A 24278-nucleotide genomic window follows, 5' to 3' on the forward strand; every position below is an offset into this window, starting at 1 on the left:
AACAAAAGCACAATTATCGTGTGCAACGATCTTGACCGAGCGAAATCTTTGTTTGAGCCCGTTCCTTTTTTCCTCTGCAGCTACGTTGGCTGTATTCCTTCTTACCCACAATGCAACAGGTGTGGTCTTCGCTAAACTCTGGTCATTTGACCATTGACTTCGACATAAAAAATGGCATTTGGAATAAAAAATAAAAAATCGAAACAAAGTTTTAGTAATAAAATTGAGATTAAACATCCCTTAATAAACTCTTATATTACATTTGTAAGGTTTTTAATTACTGTAGGAATTCAAACACTAATGAAATCTTCAAAAATATAGACTAAACATGAAATCTCAGTAACACTGTCCCTCAGACAATTACGAAAAATGTCTGATGTTTTATTTAACTGAGGGATTTCCACAGGCTACAGGCCTAGCCATCATGAGGGATCACTCCCAACTGATCTTTTCCTTTTAATTGCATGAACTTTAAAGGTGGGAGACTGACCTTAGGCCTATCCATTGTGGTCGGTTGTGAAGAAGTCCCTGGAAGCTGAGCTCACTGGATATTTGGATAAACAAATGTAATTTAAACCTGTAAGCAAGGAAGTGCTCTAAGGAAACATCATGACAGAGTATCACAATCCCAAACCTTTAGTCTGTCTTTGTCTTTGTTGAATGTGGCCTTGTTTGCATATAACTCATGCGTATAGGCTAGTTGTGTGATGGCAGATGATTGTCCAACAGACTAAACTAGGCTACTTCCCAATTTTTCAACCATTAAGTGGCAAAAAACTGCTTTAAACAGTGCCAAAAAGATAGCCCGGAATATACTCACTTTATTTGCTTCTAATTAAATTTAAGTAACAACTTGCTACTTGCTCGTTAGCTTAACATTAGCCTAATGCGTTGCTGTTTTGCATGTTAGGTAGGCTAGCTATGTTAGGTAATATTTAGCTAGGCTAATATTTCATATTATTTGGACGGTTTGTTCAGTACTAGCGCCAGCTAACATAAAAAAAAAGAAATGGTTTAGCCGCAGGCTCATTGGCTTGTGGTGTGGAGCCATTCCCCCTCCCCCTCATATCTTCCTCCATGCTGAAGTGATGCAGCAGTCCGCGGTCAGTGGGAAACGGAGGCAAGACTTAACTAACGTTTTTGGCGAGGCGTCTCTGAAAAGGACTACCCAGCTACTCGGGTCGGAGATCAAGCGTAGAAAAGCGGTACAGACATTGTCTAGCTAGGAAAAATCTTGGTGTACATGAGGACCGATAAGTTTTGGTAAACGAGAAACTCAACATGCACCGAAAAACGGGGAAAGCTGGAGGGGACAGTTTAATTGAGATGAGCCCAACAGACTCTTTCAATGGTGAGTAACGTTAGGTAAACCCTGCCTGAGCCAGGTCTGCCCTCAGGCTGTGTGGAAACGTAGTTTTCACATTCCAAATGTTGCCATGGCTTGTGTTGTGCTTCATTAGAGTTTCCCACTGGGAAATCAGTAAGACTAAACTGAGATTGTCATTCCTCAGTCAGTCTGTTAAGAAGTCTGTTGTTATTCAGTATCTGATCCGATTCTGTTAAGAAGAACTTTAAAATAAAGGCTAATGATTTCCATGACAACATTTCTGAATTAAAAACAAAGGTAAACAACACATTTCAAGATAGATTTGCGTCACTATCATGATTTGCGACAACTGATAAATTACAGTGCATGTGCCAGTAACAACCTGTGCCATTTCACTACACAGGACATTTGAAAATTAATTGAAGTTTGCATTGCATTATATTGTCTCAACTAGGCTATTTTAAAATGTACCCCACCCTGCACATTTCCCCTTTTGCACTATAACCAGCTCGCTGACTTTCTTTCTATGGGAGCAGCAGTGACAGCTGGCCTGCTTACTGGAAACACTCTGTCACTTAAGTGGCGCCCCTCGATCTCTGCTTCTGCCTCAATGTAAAATGTATTCAAATGCTTAGAGAATTGTTTTAGGTTTTATTTGCCACGCATGGTGTCGCTGAATAGAAGAGGCGTTACCCTGAATGCCCCTAAGCAACCCCTTTCTGTATGAGTCGATATATTAGTCATGTGTTTCCTCTGCAGCATAGACAGAATAATATAGCAGATCACTGCAGGACCATGAACTATAGTGTTACTTTGGTATTGTGTGTTTATGGTGTTCACAACAGTTATAGCAGCTCCACAACATTAAATCACTGTAGTGTCCTACTCTAATTCTTGATCATTTTAATAACTCTAAATCCTACAATGGTGACTGTTGATGGAAAACAGCCCTATTTTTAACTTCTATGAACCGTTACAACTGAAATATACAGTATTCCTATTGTATGAAGTTGGGCCAGGAAAAAAATAAATGTTCAGGCTGTAAATGTATACACTCAAAAAGTCTTACTGGGATATCCCCAGGCTGCTAATATTTCCAGACAACACAATTAGAGTCTAAATGGAAGAAAAAAAACAAGCTCTCACAGTTTGCAGTATTCTTTGTGCACTACATTTAAATACAGATTATAACCACATGGAACTACAGTATATAGTTTGGAACTATATTACAAGTGTCCAGACTATTTAGGGTTGTGGTTTGACCATATCAATTCAGACTAACTTGGACTGTCGCTTGTCATTGCATCAATGCTCACCCTTACTGCAAATATGGATTTCATTTATCCAGCATTGTCTGTGAGAACTGGCCTGTCAAAGCAGGTGTATGCATGTGTGTACCTGATCTCACAACAATATGACAGACAACCAATGGCTTCCTGTCACAGGAAATCATACACCCTCACCCACTGTGTTCACGGTATATACCCATTTAGCAGTTTGAAGTGAGGCTTTTAAGTTTACGTTAACACCCTTGTTAGACGGCAGTTGTAACACTATAAAACTATGGATGCAAAATTCAATACTATAAAATTCAAACTATACAGATAGGCATAGGCTACTAAAGAGTTGTCTCATGTCTCTTGTTATTTCAATACACCAGCTGTATTTGTTGTCGCTGTTTTATAGTGCAGCATAACGTCCCTTTTATTATCAGTATAGCTGAGATAATAAGTTTGTGTTAATAAGAGATGTAAATAAGGTTTTGAATCTGAAATCTCTTGGGTGGCTGTGGTAAAAAAAAAAAAAGAGACAGTAGCAACCATGTGTTATTTCCACTGTGGAAAAGATCAGCTGCTCTTTCTTGAACAAAGCCTTAACTGTGGAGGCTTCTTAACCGGGTACAAAAATACTGTTGGCTTATCTGAGAGGCGTACTCTAAGTGCTCTAAAACTCTGTCCAACTGTACAAAATTATACTGAGAGGCATTCTAATGTTTTGAAAGATTGTGTTTAAACATATGACAGCAATCTATCCCCCAAAGTCAGTATCATAACTGGTTTTAAGGAAGATGAAACAAGAAGTTGGGTTTAACATTGTTGTTAAAACACTATAAAAGTCTGACATAAAAGGTTGGCTATGTGTTTTAGCTTTAAATTTGCTGTAACTTGTACTTCATATTCTAAACAACAAATAACTAACAATTACATTTCTTAGTTGCTACATGGTTACTGTCAGGCATAGCAATAAATTAGTTATGAAAGTAAAGCTGAAGTGAAAAACAATGATTCAGTACAACAAAACAGAAAACTAAAGATCTTCAGTGGGAAAAGGTGCTGTATTCCAGTACTGGAAAATGTCATTTATTTTGAATCACTTACTTATACTTGTTTGACTTGGTGTGTAATAACGTAGAGACAGTGAAGGTTTACATAGCACAAGGTTCAAATGCTGGTTTCAGGTCTTTGCAAGCACATTTACTATGTTGAGTCCAGACTAATTATAACCTCAGAGAGACCAACAATTAGATTTCTATTTAAACATGGAGGCTGAAACCTTCTGCTTTATGTTTTTGGAGATAGTGGTGCCAACAGCACTTCATGTTTCCCTTGCTTTTCTATCTACCCTGCTACTTGTTCATGTACATTTCTTTGTCGGAAGGTTTTAACTGATTTTGAGAGGCAATAAATGACAGATTAAAGCAGAACTTTGCTAAAGGTTAAAGGGATGTTTCTCATACAGGCAGCTTTCATTTTCAATCTCATTAAGGGGGTTTACCAGACTTCCCAGTCTTGTTTCCTGCAGTCACTCCTGTAGTGGTAGAATCACAGCGCAGCAACATGGCTTTGTGGATTCTTTCACGGTGATCCTGTTAAGTCATGCTGTCTGGCCAGTGGGAGTGCTGCCACAAAATGCAGTACAAATATAGACCACAACATTGGCTGTCTGTCATTGCTCCCCTCTTAACTGAGGCCGCTTGTTCAATGCCTGAAACTTTACTGCCACCAAACCACCTGTCTGAGGTTCACTATGATACTTGTTATTATTACACAATGAAGAGAGAATACTGCCCTCACAAACATTGGCAATTCTATTCTTAATGTCGAGTTCCTTATGTTCTGTCTTGCAGATGGTATAAATGGCTACCACCAACATGGCTCGTCCAGCACAGGATCTCTCCAGCAGGGACAATCACCGGTAAACACAAAACTCACCACATGCTTCCGCTCACACCTTCATGCAGACAATTCTTTAAAGCAAATTATTTTGCCTTGATTGTGGACAGTCCCAGAGAGCGTTTTATTTTGATACAAATTCAAAATCATTATTGTTTAACATCCCATGTAATTATACACGTTTGCAAGTGCCTCAGAATAGTTAACAAATTCTTGGATGGTTTGAATTTATACCAACTACCCATTAGTCACACTGATTTTCTTATTGTAAATCCTCATGTGGTAGAAGGATTAGCTTGTTATGTTGTTGTTAGTAGAGCCCATAGTTTTCTATTCTCAGTTTTGAGATTACATCCATTTTTGCATTCCAATCATATCATAATAGTTTACATCCTGTAAATGTCATGAGAGAGTCAGAGATAACCTGTATGCTCCTGTCTATTCTCCCTCTTTCACACTGCACTTGAAGTCCCCTTTAACACCTGATGTGTGTGTAGAGACCTGTGAGTCTCTCAACACCAGCCTGGCCTCGCTGGCCCCCTCTGATCACAGCGACAGTCCACGGTTTGAGGCTCAGACCTTAGAGCAAATCAATGCTTTGACTGGGGTAAGACACCAGTTCAAGGACACAGATGCATGCCGCTGTGTCAGCGTCTGCGTGTTTGTGTCTTCTCACTTCATCTCCAAACTCTAACCTGTAACTGAGCAAAACAGGACTCTGATCCTGGCTGACTTACAGTGTAACATCCAGTGGTTTTGATGGTTTTATCAGTGTTAAACATAATATGTAACAATGTGTAAACAAAATGCACGTGGAAAGTGTCTGACGATTTGATCACCTCAGTCTGTAAGGTTGCTGTTACAGTTTTAGCTGTATGTTGTTGAATTTGTTGTGTTGTTAGGCTTTCTCTCACTGTCCACTTGGTTCCTCCACAGCTGTCGAGAAAGCAGGCACTATTCCTGAAGTTTCGTTCCAGGGTATGGCATGGTAAAACAGGCTTGTGATTTGATGCAACTTTATGCATATGTCCGCCGGTCAGTTTTTCTTTCTTTCTTGAGAAATGTCTGTTCAGCATTGAGTTTCTCCAGCGGCACTGCATATTCAAAGAAAAAAGCTTGGGCATCAGAGTTAAAATCTATACACATTTTTTGACAGAGAGCATGTTTTTTTTCTGCAGAGACTAATGGAAACATGCTGAGCTTTGTGTTGATGTATCACAAGAGTTCATTGAAAATGGAAAATGCCTTTTCATTTGCTTTGTTCTCACCTGTGATGATCGTCTGCTTCACTGAAGAGAAATCAACAGCCTGGTGGTGTTACAGCATAATTAGAAATGGCACACTTGCGCGCACACACACACGCACACACACACACACACACACACACACACACAGTGCATTGATCATGCACTGTATATCGTATTCATCATTTTGTTTGCCTAGCGGTTTTTGTGTGTGTGCATTTATGTGTGTTACTGTAATTTAAATGTACACAGTCTAGATACTGTAATCATGACCCTGCCATGTGCTCATGACAGGACTGTACTTTGCTGTGGCTAACCATATAATGTACTTCACTGTAGGCTTCTTCTTTTGAAACAGTGTGTAACCTCTTTAAATGAAAAGTTGAATCATTACCCTTTTTAACAGCAACTAATCTTTAAGAAAGATAACTTGCAATAAGCTTTTCTAAAAATCTGGCTCCATCCAACTAAAGGCTATGATTTAGCCGAGTTGAAGATCACAAGAATGAGTCAAGAAGAGGGGAGGCAGCTGCACATCTATAAATTGCCTCTATAATGAAAACTGGAAACAAAAGCTGAGTGTATGGTTCTCCTCCCTACAAGATGTTTCAGCTGCATGAAACTGTTAGGGAGGCTCACTGAAGCAGATACAATGTTTTCTGCAAATCTGGGAATCACTGTATTTTTTAGTTTTTTCCTTTTTTATCACTGGAGAAAAAATCACAATCTTCTCTGTGTTTAGTCAAGTCTTGAGGATTGCAATAATGAAATACACCTATATTCCAGATATCTAAAGGCATCTGTTCATTACATTTGGAAAACAGTACAGAACTATGTTAAAAACAAAAAAAGCTGAAATCATATTGTTGAATTAATATGGCAAAAAAATGAACCTTTAGCTTTCGTGGCACCTATCTCAGTGGATGTAGCAGCTGGGATATATTTAAGATCAAAGAGGTGACCAGTTCCATTGAAGTTCTGTTCCAAACTTATTTAGGCCCAAAAAAGAAATGCTTTAAAAGTAATATTTAAAAGAAACCCCTCCCCGAAACTAGTAGCATAGTTCTACATTTACTCTTCTTAATTAAGATAAAATACATACACATGTTTAAACACCCAGTAGTTAGGGGTTAGTTTGTAAATGTATAGAGCTCTGTGGCCTCTACCAGCTTTACTGAGCAGATGCACTGATTCCATACGGCTGATCTGTAATTACTGCAAATTAGAGAGTTTTTGCAGCAACGTCCCAGTTAAAGAAAGCATCCACCCTGTCATGGTAAAAATGGTCCAATATAGTCTGGGAGGTTATGCAGACCTGTGGTTATCTTAGAACGTATGCATCATTTGGGCTAAGATAACTGTAAAAACACGTAGACACAAATTCTTCTTCAAGTTAGTACAGTAGGAATCAGGGTGGTAGATCCAGCTGTAGGGCTAAATACAGCTGTTTTACCTACAGTATATCACTACTTGTTTGAGGCAGTTTACATGCATTATCCACCGATAAGTGTCCCATTTGCACTTCATATATTGTTGTGGTAAGGTGTCCATATTGTTTAATTGATTAGTTTCAAACAGTCAAGTCAGAATGGGGCAATTCTCAGAGAGCAGTTCTCAGTTTTGGTTTTCAAACTTTATCAGAACAGTTTTCTTTATATGGTCAGTTGTCTTTTCAGCTGACATTTTACTGGTGATCTGCAATATTAGACAATATGTTTGAGGGACCTTTACTGTCCTGATGGTCTTTGTTGTACAGTGATATTACCTCCCCTGATGCTGTGCTCTTATTACATTAGCTAGCTAGCTGGCAGTCGCTAAGCTATCACTGTGCTGATGTCATCTCTAGGAGACTTCTTAGTATCCCTTCTCCTGTCTCTCTCCCTCACTCTTTTCCTAATGAGCAAGTAAGGGATTGTTCTGGGAGGTGGGTGGACTGGATGGAGCTCCTGTGGCTGGGCGATCAGTGGAGTGAGAGTGAGAGAAGCAGTGCTTTCAGGGTTGGACCATTCTCCCTGGAGAAGGGCAATTTTTTCAGACAGACAGCCTTTCCGCTGCTGCATCATTACCATAAAGGGAGTGGGCCATGGAGGTAAAGTGCTTTTCCTTTCCTCCCTACCCCCACAGTGTTGTGCTGATGGACAGGGCTAGCTTGGTCGGAACTACAGTAAAGTGTAATGTTGTTGTGATGCTAAATGTTAAGTGTAGCAAGCTACTGTAGTGATGACAGAAGTAACTGGTACATGGTTATTTTTAGCTTTCTGAACAGCTGAAGCAGCACAAGCAGGCATGCCTTCCTTTCCTCCCTTAAAGCATTCCTGTGTAGTTCATTTCTCTTCAGCCCTGTGGCTATTAAAGAGTCAGTGTCTCTTCAGGACTGACATTTGTTTGGAATGTGTTCAGCCCCAGTACTGGTGTTTTCAGACACTGGATTTCAGGATTTACATAAAAGCAAATCAGCGGCAACAATGTTGGAGTGCGGTGTCAATGAATTTGTAGTCCTTTCCACATATCCTTTGCTATTACATGTAACCTGAGGTTGAGTTTAATGAGTTGACAGAAGACTTGAAATCAAAGCCTTCTAATGCATCTTTGTGGATGTTTTTTTTCTGCGATACAACACATATTTCTTTAAAAGCACGTTTTCATCTTCAGTACATCCTATAAAGGGGGCATGAGCAACATGAAACGTAACCATAGCAGATGACCTCCATTTAGCATGCTACTTGGGTTTAGAGTGAAAATATGATAATCAGTATTCTTGTTGTTTTAGACAAACAGTTGGGCTTGAAGTGGTGTGGAGGTCTTGTTCTTTGGGTTTTGCTGTTAGCCACTGACACATAGTTTGACTGTCTGCCGTGCTGTGATGAATGCATCTAAGGACTTGTTATGCTGATACTGTGTGTGTGTGTGTGTGCCGGGTTTAGCTACATTTGTGGGGACCAAAAACTGTGAATACAGTATACTTGTGGGGACCTGACAGCTTTGTGGGGACAAAATGCTGGTCCCCATAACGTTAAAGGGCTTTTTGAGAAATAAGACTTGGTTTTAGGAGTAGGGTTAGAGTTAGGTTATGGTTAGGGTAAGGGTGAGGGTTAAGGTTAGGCATTTAGGTTTCATGGTTAAGGTTAGGGTAAGGGGCTAGGGAATGCATTATGTCAATGACTGGTCCCCACAAAGATAGCCAAACACGTGTGTATGTGTGTGTGTGTGTGTGTGTTTAAATGTTGTGACCATTGTTCAATCTCATTATAGATCGACAAACAACAACACAGTAAAGACTCTGTATTCTTCCGTGACGGAGTGCGCAGGATTGATTTTGTCCTGTCCTATGTTGCCGATAAAGATGGTGAGAGAAAACAGGTAAGAAACAACTCCGAGGCAATGTATGTTCAATAAATGTCCCTAGTTCACTTACTATAAGCATGCCTTTCTAATAACTTCTGTTTTGTTTCTTGATGAATGTTTTTTAGCGTTTTTGTTGTATTGCCAGAGCTAAGTATCATGAAATCCTAAAATAACACACAAAAGAACAGCAGTGTTATTTCCACTTCTTGATTTAAACAGGGAGATCTGTTTCCTACAGGATATCCTCAGAGTTCACAGTGGTTTTCAACGGCATTCCCCAAATACCACACCACTGATTATTCTCAGATATTGTCTGTAATCCTCTTTAGGAATCTTCTGAGAAGGTCACTTTTAGAGATATACTTACAAACCTTTTTTCTTAAGGAAATAACTTTGAAGAAGTTGTGTACTGTTGCTGGCCAGATGTGTTTTTGTGGTGTGTCTCTTTATCAGCTGTGTGGGGTGCTGAAAGACTTGTGTTTGACTAGTGTTTGACACTGAGTTGTTAGTCTTCACATCTCTGTGTTAGCACTCGGATATGAGCCAGTGTGTCAGAGCCGACTCACATTTTACCCATAGCTTCGTTAGTGAGTCAACACAAAGACCTCTGGCACAGTCAGGAACTCGCTAATCTTTTCCACTGAATGAGGCAGGGCAAACAGGAGGCCAGTTCCTGTGTATTATCGTTGTGTAATGTGACAGCCCTAACAAAGAGGTACATTTTTTATTTGGTATTACTTTAATGACATAGACAATTTCTTTCTCTGTCCTTATTTCTGAAAAAGTTAAACCTAATTTCAGGTATCACATGGTAACATTACTTCATACTGCTACACTACCACAAGTAACTTTCACTACCTGTTTGCACTCAGTGACTGCTTCGAATTAAAATAATGTGCTATCTGACACTGCCTTCAACAGTAGTCCACACTGGTTTCAACAGTAGTTCACCATTGTTATAATTGCTGAACTGACTGTGACTCCGTGTTAACGTTTTTACATGTTTTGTTTTTGGCTACTTACATTTGCAGTATTCAACATTATTGCAGTTGTATATCATCATTTGTGTGTCATACATGGTGATTTATAGTGTATATAGTGCTTTTCACACAACTTTGTCTGTACTTAATTTTTTTGTATAATTTATTTCACTATTGTACAATGGCAGTAAAGGAATATATATATATATATATATATATATATATATATATATATATATATATATATATATATATATATATATATATATATATATATATATATATATATATATATATATTAAACTAATAAATATGCATTGCTTTGTTTTCCTTTTTAAAGGAGAGGAGGAGGTTGTATGAGGCCAATCTAGTGAATGTTGGCTTGGAGTTGGAGATTGAAGATAAATCGGTAAGAGTGTGTCCAGTTATTGATTTGATTTTGTCTAATGGGAAAGAAAATTAAGTGGCCCAGAAATACATGCATTTATGAATGTGTACATCATACAACATATCAGTTTAGTGTTTTTAAAGTTTTTTTTAATTGTTCTTGTTTTTACAAAGACCAAACCCAATATGGTAGTGCTTTTGTGATAAATCTATAAACCAGTGCATAAGTGTCTTTTTTAACACAGCAAAAGCCAACTGCCAATCATCTTATTACTATAAATTTAACTAACCATGCATTTTACATACAACTTTTAAAGGGCACTTTTTAGGTATCTCCTCGTTTTATCACTAAATTAGTATATCAATCAGTAGCCCTACACTCATCAAGCTGTATCACCTGTCTAACTGTCGTTATCATCAGGAGTCAGACGATGGAAAGACTTATTTTGTAAAGATTCACGCTCCATGGGAAGTGTTGGCCACGTACGCAGATGTGCTGAAGATTAAAGTGCCATTCAAGGTCAACGACATCCCAAACAACAGCGAGATGCCCATGAACTGGCTGTCCACCCCCTTTCGTCTGCCGGAGCACATCATGCAGCCCGAGCCAGACTTTTTCACAGCTCCCTTTGACAAGAGCAAGTCTGACTTCTTCCTTATCGGTGACAAGGACACGTTCTTCCCGCCATCTACTCGCAACAGGATAGTAAGTATTCTGTGACCTTTCTTATGTTGTTTGTGAGCTCCAAATGTAAACATTCTCCTGTCATCAAATCTATATTGGCTATAAATACTTCAGTATGCTGCAGTTGCGTGTGCAGGCTCATACACAAATCCAATAGGATATGTCTCTTGTAAAGAATGAAATACTATTTCTATTATTAACTGTTGTGAATACAGAGGCAACTTTTATAATAATGTTTTCATCCATACATATGGCAAGCCTCTGAATAACAAAACACAATACCCCTCCTATATCTCTTTCTGCCCAGGTCTACTACATCCTGTCCCGCTGTTCATACCTCAGGGAGGAATGTGGAGATAGAGACAAGAAGGGGATCAAGAGATTACTCAACAACGGCACCTACACTGCTGCCTTCCCCCTGCATGATGTGAGCCTCTTTTGGTGAACGTTTAGCACTTTTTTATAATTTGAAAAAAAGACATGGACTCCTCAATGCAATGTGCACTAATGCTGTTGGAGGCAGTGTTGCATGTTGCATTGCAAGTAAATAATATTGCATTAACGCTATGCATGTGACACTGTTTTCTGTGTGAGTACAGTGTAGATACTGGACAAGATCTAAGGATGCTAAATGTGAAAGTGACAGATACAGTCTCTACAAACACTGGGCCGGATTCTTCTGTTTCTTCAAGGAGCAGCCCCTCAATCTTATAAGGTAAGACTCAAAAACAAAGTCATAGCTGATGTGTAGTTACTTAACGTCAACTAAAAGAACTTACAGCAAAACTGTTTTTTTCCCTCGTTAACAGGAAGTATTACGGGGAGAAGATAGGTATTTATTTTGCTTGGCTGGGCTTCTACACTGAGATGCTGTTGTTTGCTGCAATAGTTGGGACAATTTGTTTCATCTACGGATTTCTCACCTACGATGACAACCAGTGGAGGTCATTTTTATCAAGAATTCAAGCCTGTTTTTTTGGTCTTTTAGTTGTCATTGTATTTTAAGATATTATTTTATTACTAATGTCATTGTACTTTTTTGTTGAAAATTACTCTTATTTCACTGCAGTAAAGAAATATGTAGTGAGAAAGTCGGAGGGCAAATTGTCATGTGCCCGCTGTGTGACAAGAAATGTGGCTACTGGAAACTCAGCTCAACATGCAACTCCTCATGGGTGAGACTTCTTGACTTTGTGACTGAGTGGATTTTGGTCACATAGATGTCACATAGATATGATATCACATAGATATGATATGATCATAGATAGAACATCATTTATGATGTTCTATCTATGTGACATTTGGAGCTGTGTTTGCAGCTAAATGTAAATAAATCCATTTTTTTATTATCTCACTATTTCTCAAACATGTTCTTCTTTCAGCAATCCCACCTGTTTGACAATGTGGCAACAGTGTTTTTTGCCATATTTATGGGCATTTGGGGTGAGTAAAAATGTCTGCTCTCTGCAATTTATCTTTTCTAACCACTACACCACCTAGTGGGAGCTGATGAATTGTTATTGCAGACCACTGTAAATCCCTCTGTTAGAACCTTTTCACCCTTATTGCATATGTCATAAACCTTTTGTCAACTGAGGTGTTGAAATCTGATACCGGTATAATAGAGCAGACTGGTGGTCAAAGCACTGAAAAATGACATGTGTGGGTCTATATGCTGTAGTGACGCTGTTCCTGGAGTTCTGGAAGAGGCGACAGGCTCGTCTCGAGTATGAGTGGGATCTGGTCGACTTTGAGGAGGAACAACAGCAGCTGCAGCTTCGGCCAGAGTATGAGGCCATGTGCACCAACCGCAAGCTGAACCGCATCACTCAGGTGTTTGTGGGCTCATGAAATACCAATATGCTCTATAATACTTTTCTAATGTACAACTCTAGGTCTCTGTATCTTGCATCAGGTACACATACTGTATGATAAGATTAGACAGATTACAGTATACTGTATGTTGTATTTATTGAATCACTCTACACACTAAGCTGGATGCAGACATACATTAAGCCAGTTTCTGGACTAAAATACTCTTGTTAATAGAAACTATATCACTAAAGTAAAATTGACCAACTGTGTTTTCAGGGAATTGGGAGTAGTTAGTAATAGAAGTGGTAATAGTGACAGACACAGATGTGTGAGATTTACAGAAACATGGTGCTGTAATTTTCCATGACCACATCCCACCCGTCTTTAGGAAATGGAGTGGGTTCTTAACAGGACTTCTACAGATATATTGGGGAAGTTGTTGCTGTGCTGGGCCACCGTGATGCTCTGGGTAAGGGTGGCACTTAATGTAGAATGCCACATTGGTGAGGAAAAAGGTTTGGGTGTGGTGTAGTTTGTGTGGATAGCAGACATTTCTGGAAAGACTCAGAGGCTTAAGTTTCCTTCAGTACCACGTTTGTCTGGTGGATCAGTATCTTGAAAGGCTGGCTTCGCTAGAAGACCGCCAGCTGAAAGAATTGGACTCAGACATCTACACACAAAGAGCTGTGATTGGGTGACCTTACTCTGCCTTGCATTTGAGGGCAGTGATAATTAAAGGAACCTGGCCTTTTAGAGCTGTCTTTTCAGGATATAACAATGGGTGACTGACTCCTGTGTCCATGCTTTGCTTGCTTGTGATGTAGGAAATGGAGCCATACTTACCCGTAACAAGCAAGTGTGCACGTACATGTCTGTCTGGAGCCACTGTCCTGTTATGGGTAAGCATAGTATCTTTGGTAGATTTGATGAATCTAAATGACTTTCGTCCTCTAACTGTTCCTCCACCCTGTCTTTTTGTCTTTCCCATACTGTTCATCATCATCACTAATATCATGTGGCTAGGGCCAGTATATATAAAACTCCTAAGAAATGGAGTTCTCTCAAATTATTTGGGAGTTGAGACAAATCAGAACACTTGTTTTTTCATGGCATTCTAAATTCAAAAAATATGGGCAAAATTATGTCATTCTTAGAAATGGGACCTATTTAAGATCAAATACTTACGGCTTTACACATACTGGCCCAGATTTTCAGTGTTGTGGACTCTTAAAACCTGGTACAAATGAATGAGCTAATGGGAAGCCAGATTACAAAATATTTCTTTTCATGGGGAATGTCTGCAAACTTAAAGCATGACAGTTACTCCTAACATCTATATTGGCAATCATTTCCCTTACTTTATTCATATGTCTACATGTGCTTTGGTGTTTGCACTTGCATCACAATTGGTACGGTGTTCTCACTGTACTTTTGTCTTGTGACATGCAGTTGTCTTTCATGTTATCTCTGTTGTCTCTGTCCCGAAGCTCTCATTGATCATTGCCTGCATCATTGGGGTGATAGCGTACCGCCTGGCGGTATACGCAGCCTTTGCCAGCATCATGAAGGACAGTGCCACCAGCAACCTGCAGGTGGTCGGCCCCTACATCACGCCACAGCTGGCCACCTCTGTCACAGCCTCCTGCATCAACTTTGTCATCATCATGATCCTCAACCTCATGTATGAGAGAGTGGCTATTTGGATCACTGACATGGGTGAGGGTCAGGGCGAGAGAGCGAGTCCCATATTATTAGGTTTCTCTGTCTTTATGAATCCATTATGCATTTCATCTTGATCCTTAAATAAATAGTTGTTTATGTTTTATTATGTGGCAGAAATTCCCAAGACCCACCTGGAGTATGAGAACAAACTGACTGTGAAGATGTTCCTCTTCCAGTTTGTCAACTACTATTCCTCCTGCTTCTACGTGGCTTTCTTTAAGGGCAAGTTTGTCGGCTATCCTGGAAATTACGCATATATGTTTGGCAGCAACCTGAGGAATGAAGAGGTACCAGATATATTGAAATTACATTGCATGAGATAAGCACTGGTAATAAAATTTGAGTCAGAATTTTAGTTAATGTCTGTTTCTTTCCCATCCTTCCTCGATCTCAACATTCAGTGTGATCCTGGGGGCTGTTTGATTGAGTTGACCACCCAGCTGGTGATAGTGATGACTGGTAAACAAGTGTGGGGCAACATCCAGGAGGCTCTGGTCCCGTGAGTACTCCAACTGAGCCGACCATTTAAAGCATAATTTCTCTGCAAACACAAACGTATGCAGAGGGGTTAAATTTCACACACTCTCTTAACAGGCTTTGCAGCCCAATCACATAACTCATAGATATATCAACCATAGCTGTGGCCTTGTTTTGATATCATTAAATTTTTTCCACAGTTAGTGTTTTTTCACTTTTTCAATTTTTAGAGTCATGGTTGCTAGGATGTTTTTTTTTTGTAATGGTCAATGAGTTTATTCTGTGAGTTGATTTAGAAAATAATCAAAGTAATGTAAGACAATATAGCATTATCTAAAGTTTCAATAAGATCAATCGATAAGATTTTGGCATTCAAAGAAAGATCTCTTCATAGCTATTGTTTACAATTCAATACAGCCTCCAATACGGCTGTTAGAGGATGAATTATGTCGCCTTAAAGCTCTCCATCGCCCTCTTGTGTCCTTCAGGTGGCTGATGAACTGGTGGGGCAGCAGGAAGGCACGAAACCACCCAGAGAGTCTGTACAGCCGCTGGGAGCAGGACCACGACCTGCAGGGCTTTGGACAGCTGGGCCTCTTCGACGAGTACCTGGAAATGGGTAAACATTCAGTACCCAGTCCCATCCATCACACAAAGCGGGAGATTTATAGACACACTTGACAGCTTAGCTGCAGTCAAGAACATTATAGTGAAATCCAGTTTCAATTAAGACCAGGCCAAAAGCAAAACTAAGACTAACAATGGTTATTACTTGTTAAAAGACTGCAGAAACGTTTACGAACCATTTGTGATGCTGGGATAAAATTAAAAGAACTTTTAGTAAAACAACACAAATTAATTATTTATACTATAGATAGATAGATAGATAGATAGATAGATAGATAGATAGATAGATAGATAGATAGATGCAGTGTCCAGTGACGTTCTGCAGATGGTGCTGTTTCCATCATACTGTCTATCCTCTCTGTGTCCCAGTGATCCAGTTTGGTTTCATCACGCTGTTCGTCGCCTCCTTTCCCCTGGCACCGCTGCTGGCACTTATCAACAACATCATTGAGGTAAGAGTGGATGCCTGGAAGCTAACCACTCAGTTCAGACGTCCTGTGGCAGCAAAGGCCCACAGCATCGGAGCCTGGCAGGAAATCCTCAATGGGATGGCCGTACTCTCTGTGGTCACAAATGTGAGTGTGGACAACACGTGTGCTTTGTGTCTGCTCATTATCTTTACAGTTGTATCTCTAGTGTCCCGTACACCATTTCTTTCCCTGCTTTCTAGGCGTTCATTGTGGCCTTCACCTCTGATATGATACCTCGGCTCGTGTACATGTACACTCAGCCAGAGGGTGAGATGAAAATGCAAGGCTACATAAACAACAGCTTGTCTGTGTTTAATATCTCTGCGATTCCACTGGCCAACAAGCCTGATGACGAGGAGAACCCTTCCTGGTTCAACAGCTCCACCATCACTACCTGCAGGTGTGTGTGTGATTGTAAGGCATGTTTTCACTTCAGTGTTAATATACAACAGTGGTGGAAGACATACTCAGATACTTTACTTAAGTACAAAAAGAAATACCACAATGTAAAAATACTCTGTTACATGTTAAAGCCCTCCATTAAAAATTAATTATTAACCGTATTAAAGTATCAAAGGGTAGATAGTTATTTTGCAGAAGGAAACCTTAAATATATTACATTAGTGGATTATTAATATTATTGTTATTATTATTATGTTGATGATTTAAAATGTAACCAGCAATGTGATGTAGCTAGCTGAGTAAAGCTAGTTTTTCTTTTTTTTAGCTTTTTATAACTTTGGGTTTGGTAGTTTAGGGTTAACTCTGCACACCCAAAGCCCACACCCAAGGTATTGTTAAAACGTTATCGCTTTTGTTAGTTCTAGTAAGTAAGTAAAGAACCTCAAATGTGTATTTAAGTACAGTATTAAAGTACATCTACTTAGTTACTTTTCACAACAGGTGAAGAATTCTAACGTAGTAAAAGCCTCACATATACAGCTAAACCACTTGACTTAAATTACCATTTAACTACACTACTATTATAATGATGTGTGGTGAATATTATATGTGTGCTTTTTCACAATTATAATACATTTTTATAGATAATACCAGAGTAGTTCTTACTTCCTTTTTCATTGCACAATGCTACGAACAACAATCTTGATTCAAAGTCTTTATAAACATGTTCCTCCTTTGTAGGTATCGTGATTACCGCTACCCTCCTGGCCATGAGAAACAGTACTACCACACAATGCAGTTCTGGCACATTCTGGCAGCCAAGCTGGCTTTCATCATTATCATGGAGGTAAAACCCGGCCGCAGTGCTTCCACATCACCACCAACACTTATTGACCACTCGAACTGGGCCTCAGTTTTCTTACCATAGGCAGTAGTCGATTGTTAAAGTAATAATAACGCCCATTCTACCACACACGCATTTTTTCAGATAATACAAAACCGTGCAGACTTTATTCGGCAGCTCTTCCTGACTCCAGTTTGAAGTAAAACAAACCTGTTGTTCCTTCTTGTTCTACAGCATGTTGTGTTTCTGGTCAAGTTCTTTGTTGCCTGGATGATTCCTGATGTTCCCTCTGAAGTGAGGGCTCGGATAAAGAGAGAGCGCTACCTCGTCCAAGAGTATCTCCATAACTATGAAGTGGAGAAGCTGAAGATCCAACTCAGTCAAAATGGCCATAATGATTGTACCTGCCCGCCAGTGATCTATCCGTCTCTACCCAAACACGAGATGCTGTCAGAGTGTCTCTAGCCCAGCGAGCTGCTGGTCAATCAGCTGGACATGATAGGAGGACATGGTGATGATGTAGATTGCCCTGCTTGTGTATTATGATACTGACCATCACTTTGCTGTAGTGCCTGTTTGTGTTGTTTGTCAAAACACACACACACACACACACACACACACACACACACACACACAGACAGTTCACTCCATTCACAGCCATCCCTCTTCTGATCGTGAAAGCGCAAACAAGTAAAAGACAAAATCTCCATGCATGCAGAAATGTGTATTTACACCTTTTTCCTCATATTTATGGCTTTTTAACTCTATGTTGTAATCACATTGCTGATGATAATCAACATTTGCTGTAAGAAAAGAAAGAGAAAAGTGTATACACTGTGTCTATTCCTGACAACTTGCTCTTATTTTAATAAGACTATTTCTTGAAGTGCCACTATGAGTAACCAAAGACTGAATGCCTTAATCTGTCACACACTTAAAATTGGTTCTATCTGCCGTTAGAATAACAATTGATTTTTAGAAACTGAGCAATTATAGGTTTTGAGTGTTTCCCTAGTTCATATGTGCTGTTGTATGAAGGATTCCTGTTTCATATACTGTAAGTTTATGTTCAACTTGATTTTTGTTGTTGTTGTTTTTTTCAGTTGCTGCAACAAATGTGAGCATTGTTTATTTTCATTGAGGTCACACCACAGATGTTTTCACGTTCATAGGCTGGTCACATTTTTGCTTTAATGTCATTACAGCCCAGCAATTTCTCCAGGCCAAAATCTGACATGTGAATTAGCTTTTTATGAAGACAAATCTGTGCAGCTGTCAGTACTGTGAGTAAGGGCAGATTTTGTCCTGCAATGGCCAGTTTTGGGCAGCGGCAGCTGGTGCATGTTGATTGTTGACAGTGAGTCTTGTTCCTGGAGATGACAAGCTTTAAACCATGAGAGAGTGAAGAGATTCCTTTTTAATGTGCCTCTGTTTACCAACACGTCGGCGCTAATAAAAGCCTGCCCCTACCTACTAAACTATGTTTGCTCCACTACACAAAGCACACCAGCCATCGGCCAGATCTTGTGCTTCTGTTTTCCTCAGCTTTGTCTGTGTAGAGAAGGAAAGATACACATTTGTTTTATTTTTTATTTTGCACAAAGCACTTAATGAAACACGACTACCAAGGCAAACATGTCAAAGTGTAAATGTTGTCATGACACTACTTATTCACAATTAGTCTTTTGAATATGTGTTCATTTAAATGGAATAACGGTTGTACTGTAGGTAAAAGGGAGTCTGAATTTAATATTTATATCATGTTTAAATGACGACATGGTAAAAGTTGTAGCTTTTTGTTTTAAGTCTATATAGACGTTTCATGTTTATTTGCCTGCCTACATAGAAATATGTGAGAGGTATCTGTTGTGAGATATTTGAATTTTAGGTAAAATAGGCTTGTTGAGCAACAAACTCAGGCAACTAAATCTATGTTTGTTGAGATGCAGGTAGATGTAACTTGATGAGATAAATTGTTGAACTAATCCAGTTTGCCTTTTTCCTGCTGTTCCCTCAGCTAAACTCACACCTGTTGATGCCTTAATACATCTAATACCTTGTTTTTTAATTTTATTTCCTTGTATATTTCTTTTTTTATGTTTTCTTTTTGTTATGCTCTAGTTATATTATATTGTATACCATTACCATGCTCGGAAAAAAGTGAACCCGTTTACTGTATGCTTAAAGTTGCAGTACATTTTAATGTTTTCATTCATTTGTTGTTGTTTTTTTGTAATTTCCCTGTATCCAAATGTGTATTGGAAACAAAGACAAATCTCCAAAATAAAGTACCAGTTCAACTTGAGTAATTGTTGGACATGTTTGGATCAATACTGTTGCCCATCGGCGCCTCGGCCGGGGACATGGAAGTTTGTGTTCTCATAACAGATGGCCGAGAGGACACTGATAACCATTCAGTGTTTGTTCATAGTGGTGGGTGTGTTTTTCTCTAAAATATGTTGGCATGGTTGTTTCACTTGGCACACCGCGAAGCCACTTAAACAAAGACATGGGCAACACTCAGGTTCAGGTAGGTTGGACAGTGTGGATAACATTTATGAAAAATCAAATACAGATTTTACATGGAGCATTTTAATAATGGCAAATTATGGTTTATAAGCTAAGCATGTTTTTCTACTATGACAACTATTGTCCATATTTAATGTTTTGTGTACCAAAGACTAAGTGTTGACTATTAAATGGAGCTTTCCACAAGGAAAGAGACACTATCTTGTAATAGATCTGCATTGTAAACTCCAAGTTGAACCTCTGTGCCCATTAATCTCCAGCCTTCTGAGGATGCCTTCTGCGACCTGGACACACATCAAGGTTTAACGGTGGTCCAGCTCTACGTGATGCCGTCCTTCTTCCTGACGGTGCTGATCCTCGGGCTTCCCCTCAACCTGCTCTCCCTCTGGGTTTTCCTCCACCGCCTGCGGCGCTGGACCCGCAGCACGGTGTTCCTCTTCAACCTGACCCTGGCTGACACCTCGTGGCTGCTGGCCTTGCCTTACCTCATCTACTTCCACCTGGACCATCTGTACTGGAAGCTGGGGCTGCCACTTTGCATGGGTGTGAGGTTGTTCTACCACAACTACTTCTACCTCAGCATCTTCTTCGTCACCTGCATCAGTGTGGACCGATACCTGGCCATTGTGCACCCGCTGCGCTCTCTGGTGCTGCTGGGCCGAAGGCAGACCTGCCTGCTGTGTGTGGCGGTCTGGGTGGCCACTCTGATGCTCAGCATACCTGTTGCCACTATGACTCTGATCAAGACTTGTCCTGGGAGCAACCGCACCGTCTGTACCCTGTACATCCTGCTGAGTGAGACCGGGGAGAGCCTCCCCTTTTCCATTTGTTGTTCCACCATCGGCTTCCTTTTCCCGCTGCTCTCCATCTGCTACTGTGGCCTGCGCAGCGTCAGAGAGCTGCGCCACCGGCCCTGCCGACCCGACCCGCACAACCGGCAACGGCGGCTGCGGCGGGCGCTGAGCGCAGCGCTAGTTTTCTTTGCCTTGTTTTACCTGCCCTACCACCTGAGCCGCAACGCGGCCATTGTGATGCGGGCGGTCTACCCTGGCAGCCCCGCCTCCTGGCAGCACGCAGACCTGGCCTTTGCCTTGGAGATGTGCTTCTGTAGCCTCATCTCCTGCGTGAACCCTCTATTCGGCTGCTTCATGGGCCGCCAATTCAGAAAGGAGTTTCACGGCATTTTTGCTGTCATGTTTTCCCAGTGTCCAGGCACGCAGGTGGCCTCCATGATATCTAAGCGGACCAGGATGACGGTGAGGAAAAGGCAGGGGATGTCTACTGTCACACCTGTGTGCGCACTGCCTGCACCTGGATCTTAATAACGAGCTGAATAAATGTTGGGTAAATCAATAATGTTCTTTGTGCACAATTACATTGTAGCCTATAGACAACTGTTTGTACGCCCTTTTGTTTAATCACCTCTTTTCTTTGATTACTGGAATACGATAAATACACTGTATAACAATGGTTTCCACTTCTCAGTCTCCTTTATCTCATATCAGAGATTTGGTCTCCTTAACTTCCTTACACAACACTGCCTCTGCGTGGTTGACTGCGTACTGTACTGTGGTCTCGTTCCACGTGTGAACGGCATGTCTTTCATTTATTCAGTGAACAACATTACAAAGCTCAGTTTATACATGTTAGTAAAAACAATTCGATATGCCTAAACGTGTCACTGAAGTTTTAACACCATGTGTAACCACCCCAGAAAAAAATAAAACCGATAAATAACCGGATGTTGGTGGGGGGGTCAATGCTTTGTGCCAGCCGCAGCAATGTATTTATAAGTGCTAGTCCTGAAATCCTTTTTTATTCAGTTTGATATAATCTGCCTAAGTAAAGCAGCGATGTTATGCAATATGCAATGGTCACTGTTAACAGTGGTAGTAGCTAATTGAATTAGAGGAGGGAGAGGAGGGAGGAGGGGCGCTGCACGGAGCTGCTGACAGGTGGAGGAGCTGTGCGCTGTCCGCGGTGCTGAAACCTCCTCAGGCTGCTGCCTCACCGGAGATCCTCGTCTCAGATTACACCGGAGCTCCGCTGACCTGCACCGGCACAAGATTTTCACTTTTCCCACGTCGATTTCTCAAAGAATAGAAAACCAACAAAAAAAAAATCTATTTTCTGGGCTTCGGTTTTCTAATCGCTGCTTGGATCTTAAAATGGCACTGCATGGATTAACATTGCGCAAGGCAAAAGCGGACTTATTTGACTGCTGTTTTGTGACTGTGAAACCAGCCCTTTCAGACTGAACGTGCCCCCCCCCCCCTTCTCCATTTTCTGGCTCATCTTTTTAGGACATCGAGGCGTTTTCTGCTTAAAAACCAGACGCGCGTAATTTGGATTATTATCTTGACAATATGCTCATTAATTCAGCACTTCGATTTGTTATAGTACTATAAACCAATTTAAGATAATTTGAATATGGAGCCAGGCACTGAGAAAGCTGCCCCCACCACTAAGGAGGGAATAAAACAGATCGCAGGAAAGGCCCTCGGGAAGATTTACAGGTAAGGTGAAAGAAATTCCCATTTCTGCATGTCTTTATATAACAGTATGAATCTGTTGTGAGAAATTAAAAAGAAAAATGAATTGAATGGTGGGAAATTGAGCAATGCCCAGATGTTAAGATCACAGATAAAACATGCATTGGCTTTAAATATGCTTATTACTGAATTACAATGAAATCATGAAGGGAAATCGCTTCTTTCTGAGATGAATCAGGGACAGGATGCTGAAAGCAGAGTCGTGTGGCCCGAATATTTAAGGATCAGATATTTCCCTGGAGGATGATCCCTCCACCAGCTGCTGTGGGTGTTATTTAATAATTAATGAAACAGAACGAGTCGTGATACAAGGTCGGAGAATATATATTACCTTGTGTATCGAACTCTATTAATCCAAGATCGATGGACTCCATATCAATTGACTTCCTTTATTATTTATACTGTCAGAAGGACCTAAATGAAATGTAGTCCAAAAGGAAAAATGATAACTGACTGGAATGCGAACGGATCTATTCAGTTGGAAATCAGAGAAAGGGAGAAGGATGTAAAGAAGCAGTTTTCACATTTATAACATTTTAGTAATTACTAATTCTGATTGGAAATGTGAATAAAAATGTCCTTTGTTTGAATTTTAAGCCAAAAAAATCAAATTATTTTTACACAAATCATCTGGAAACACGAGCTTTAAAAAAAAAATCCAGATACTTTAGATGACCATTTTGCGCAAGCACACAACATGCGTTTATTTTAGTTACTCCTTAAATGGCTTTCAGATGTTGAACTTGATTTCAGGCTGCAATATTGAAAGGTTTAAAGCAATGCAAGAAAAATAAAAAGTCTGTTGGTCTAATTTAAGCTGTGGCAGGCCTGGTATTTTACTGGATGAGGTGAGGCCTTCACATTTCAATGCTTAGTTTTTTTTTTTTTTTATTAACCTAATTTTCATTGTACAAATTTGAAGTAAAAGCCTAAGCAAAATGCCAATGCCACATGTATGAGAGCTAATAAAACATAAATAAAAAGGGCAAAATTAACTCCAAACAACGACGATGCTGACATTGCTGCATTGCGGTATGAAGGTTAGTTTTTCCTGGTTTACCAACGTGTCTTTCTTACAGAAACAGGAAGAATTTCAGCAGGGAACGAAATAAACGGGCCTCAGGCAAATTTAAAGAAAAAATAAAGAAGGCCTGTCGTTGAAGGAGCACGAAGTAAAGATGCAAGCATAATTTCCTTTTTAGCATAAACTGAAAAAAAACTTTAAGAGGCATAGGAAGAAATGCACGAGTAGGCTAGTCTATAAAGAGTTTTTTTGTTGTTGAAAAAAAAATCACCGAAATCATATGATAGTTCTCGCTCGTTTAAAAGCAGCTGAATCTGCCTGCATGTTTGATTCCTCACATCATTGGATGTAGGCCTAATCTAAAAAAAATAAAAAAAAATAAAAAAGAGCATATTTAATCGGCTGGTGTCGTGCAGGAGGTTGGAAAAGCGGCAGCAGCCAGGTGATGCGATCGAGCTGACTGAGGATGGAAGACCCAGGGCGGACCAGCACCGGAAGAAGCCCCTGTGTGACTGCACGTGCTTCGGGCTTCCGCGCAGATACATCATCGCTATGCTGAGCGGGCTCGGCTTCTGCATCTCCTTCGGCATCCGGTGTAACTTGGGTGTGGCCATCGTCAGCATGGTCAATAACAGCACGATCCATCAAAACGGCAAGATCATCATCGTAGAGGTG

General features: G+C 40.2%; 3 protein-coding genes across 8 annotated transcripts in view; all 3 read left to right on the forward strand.

Annotated features, from left to right (window-relative positions):
• Nucleotides 1-1089: 1089 nt before the first annotated feature.
• Nucleotides 1090-19803, forward strand: ano5a (anoctamin 5a). Of its 6 annotated transcripts, none has more exons than XM_034880051.1 (22): nt 1090-1351; nt 4455-4522; nt 4970-5107; nt 5437-5478; nt 8997-9104; nt 10410-10478; nt 10878-11162; nt 11449-11568; nt 11741-11856; nt 11951-12085; nt 12211-12316; nt 12524-12584; nt 12823-12974; nt 13781-13855; nt 14444-14672; nt 14793-14965; nt 15080-15177; nt 15644-15774; nt 16152-16357; nt 16453-16652; nt 17396-17501; nt 17733-19803. In XM_034880051.1, the coding sequence occupies exons 1-22, from the start codon at nt 1282-1284 to the stop codon at nt 17961-17963; spliced, it is 2919 nt and encodes a 972-aa protein (XP_034735942.1). In that variant the 5' UTR covers nt 1090-1281; the 3' UTR covers nt 17964-19803. The 6 variants fall into 6 exon arrangements, with proteins under 6 accessions (XP_034735942.1, XP_034735943.1, XP_034735944.1 ...); XM_034880050.1 differs by lacking the exon at nt 13781-13855 and adding an exon at nt 13345-13425 and having other exon boundaries at nt 1282-1351; XM_034880052.1 differs by lacking the exons at nt 5437-5478; nt 13781-13855 and adding an exon at nt 13345-13425.
• Nucleotides 19804-20264: 461 nt separating this feature from the next.
• LOC117949658 (P2Y purinoceptor 4-like) lies at nt 20265-21470 on the forward strand. Its single transcript, XM_034880138.1, has one exon. It carries the CDS (start codon nt 20354-20356, stop codon nt 21347-21349), a length of 996 nt encoding a protein of 331 aa, XP_034736029.1. The 5' UTR covers nt 20265-20353; the 3' UTR covers nt 21350-21470.
• Nucleotides 21471-21846: 376 nt separating this feature from the next.
• The window catches only part of LOC117949638 (vesicular glutamate transporter 2.1-like), a 10819-nt gene continuing 8387 nt past the window's right edge, over nt 21847-24278 (forward strand). The window contains exons 1-2 of the mRNA XM_034880099.1: nt 21847-22543; nt 24020-24275. Coding sequence (XP_034735990.1) covers nt 22458-22543; nt 24020-24275 — 342 coding nt within the window. The 5' untranslated portion in view covers nt 21847-22457. The remainder of the gene's footprint in view (nt 22544-24019; nt 24276-24278) is intronic.

The sequence above is a fragment of the Etheostoma cragini genome, chromosome 8, assembly GCF_013103735.1.
Source record: "Etheostoma cragini isolate CJK2018 chromosome 8, CSU_Ecrag_1.0, whole genome shotgun sequence".
Classification (NCBI taxonomy): Eukaryota; Metazoa; Chordata; class Actinopteri; order Perciformes; family Percidae; genus Etheostoma; species Etheostoma cragini.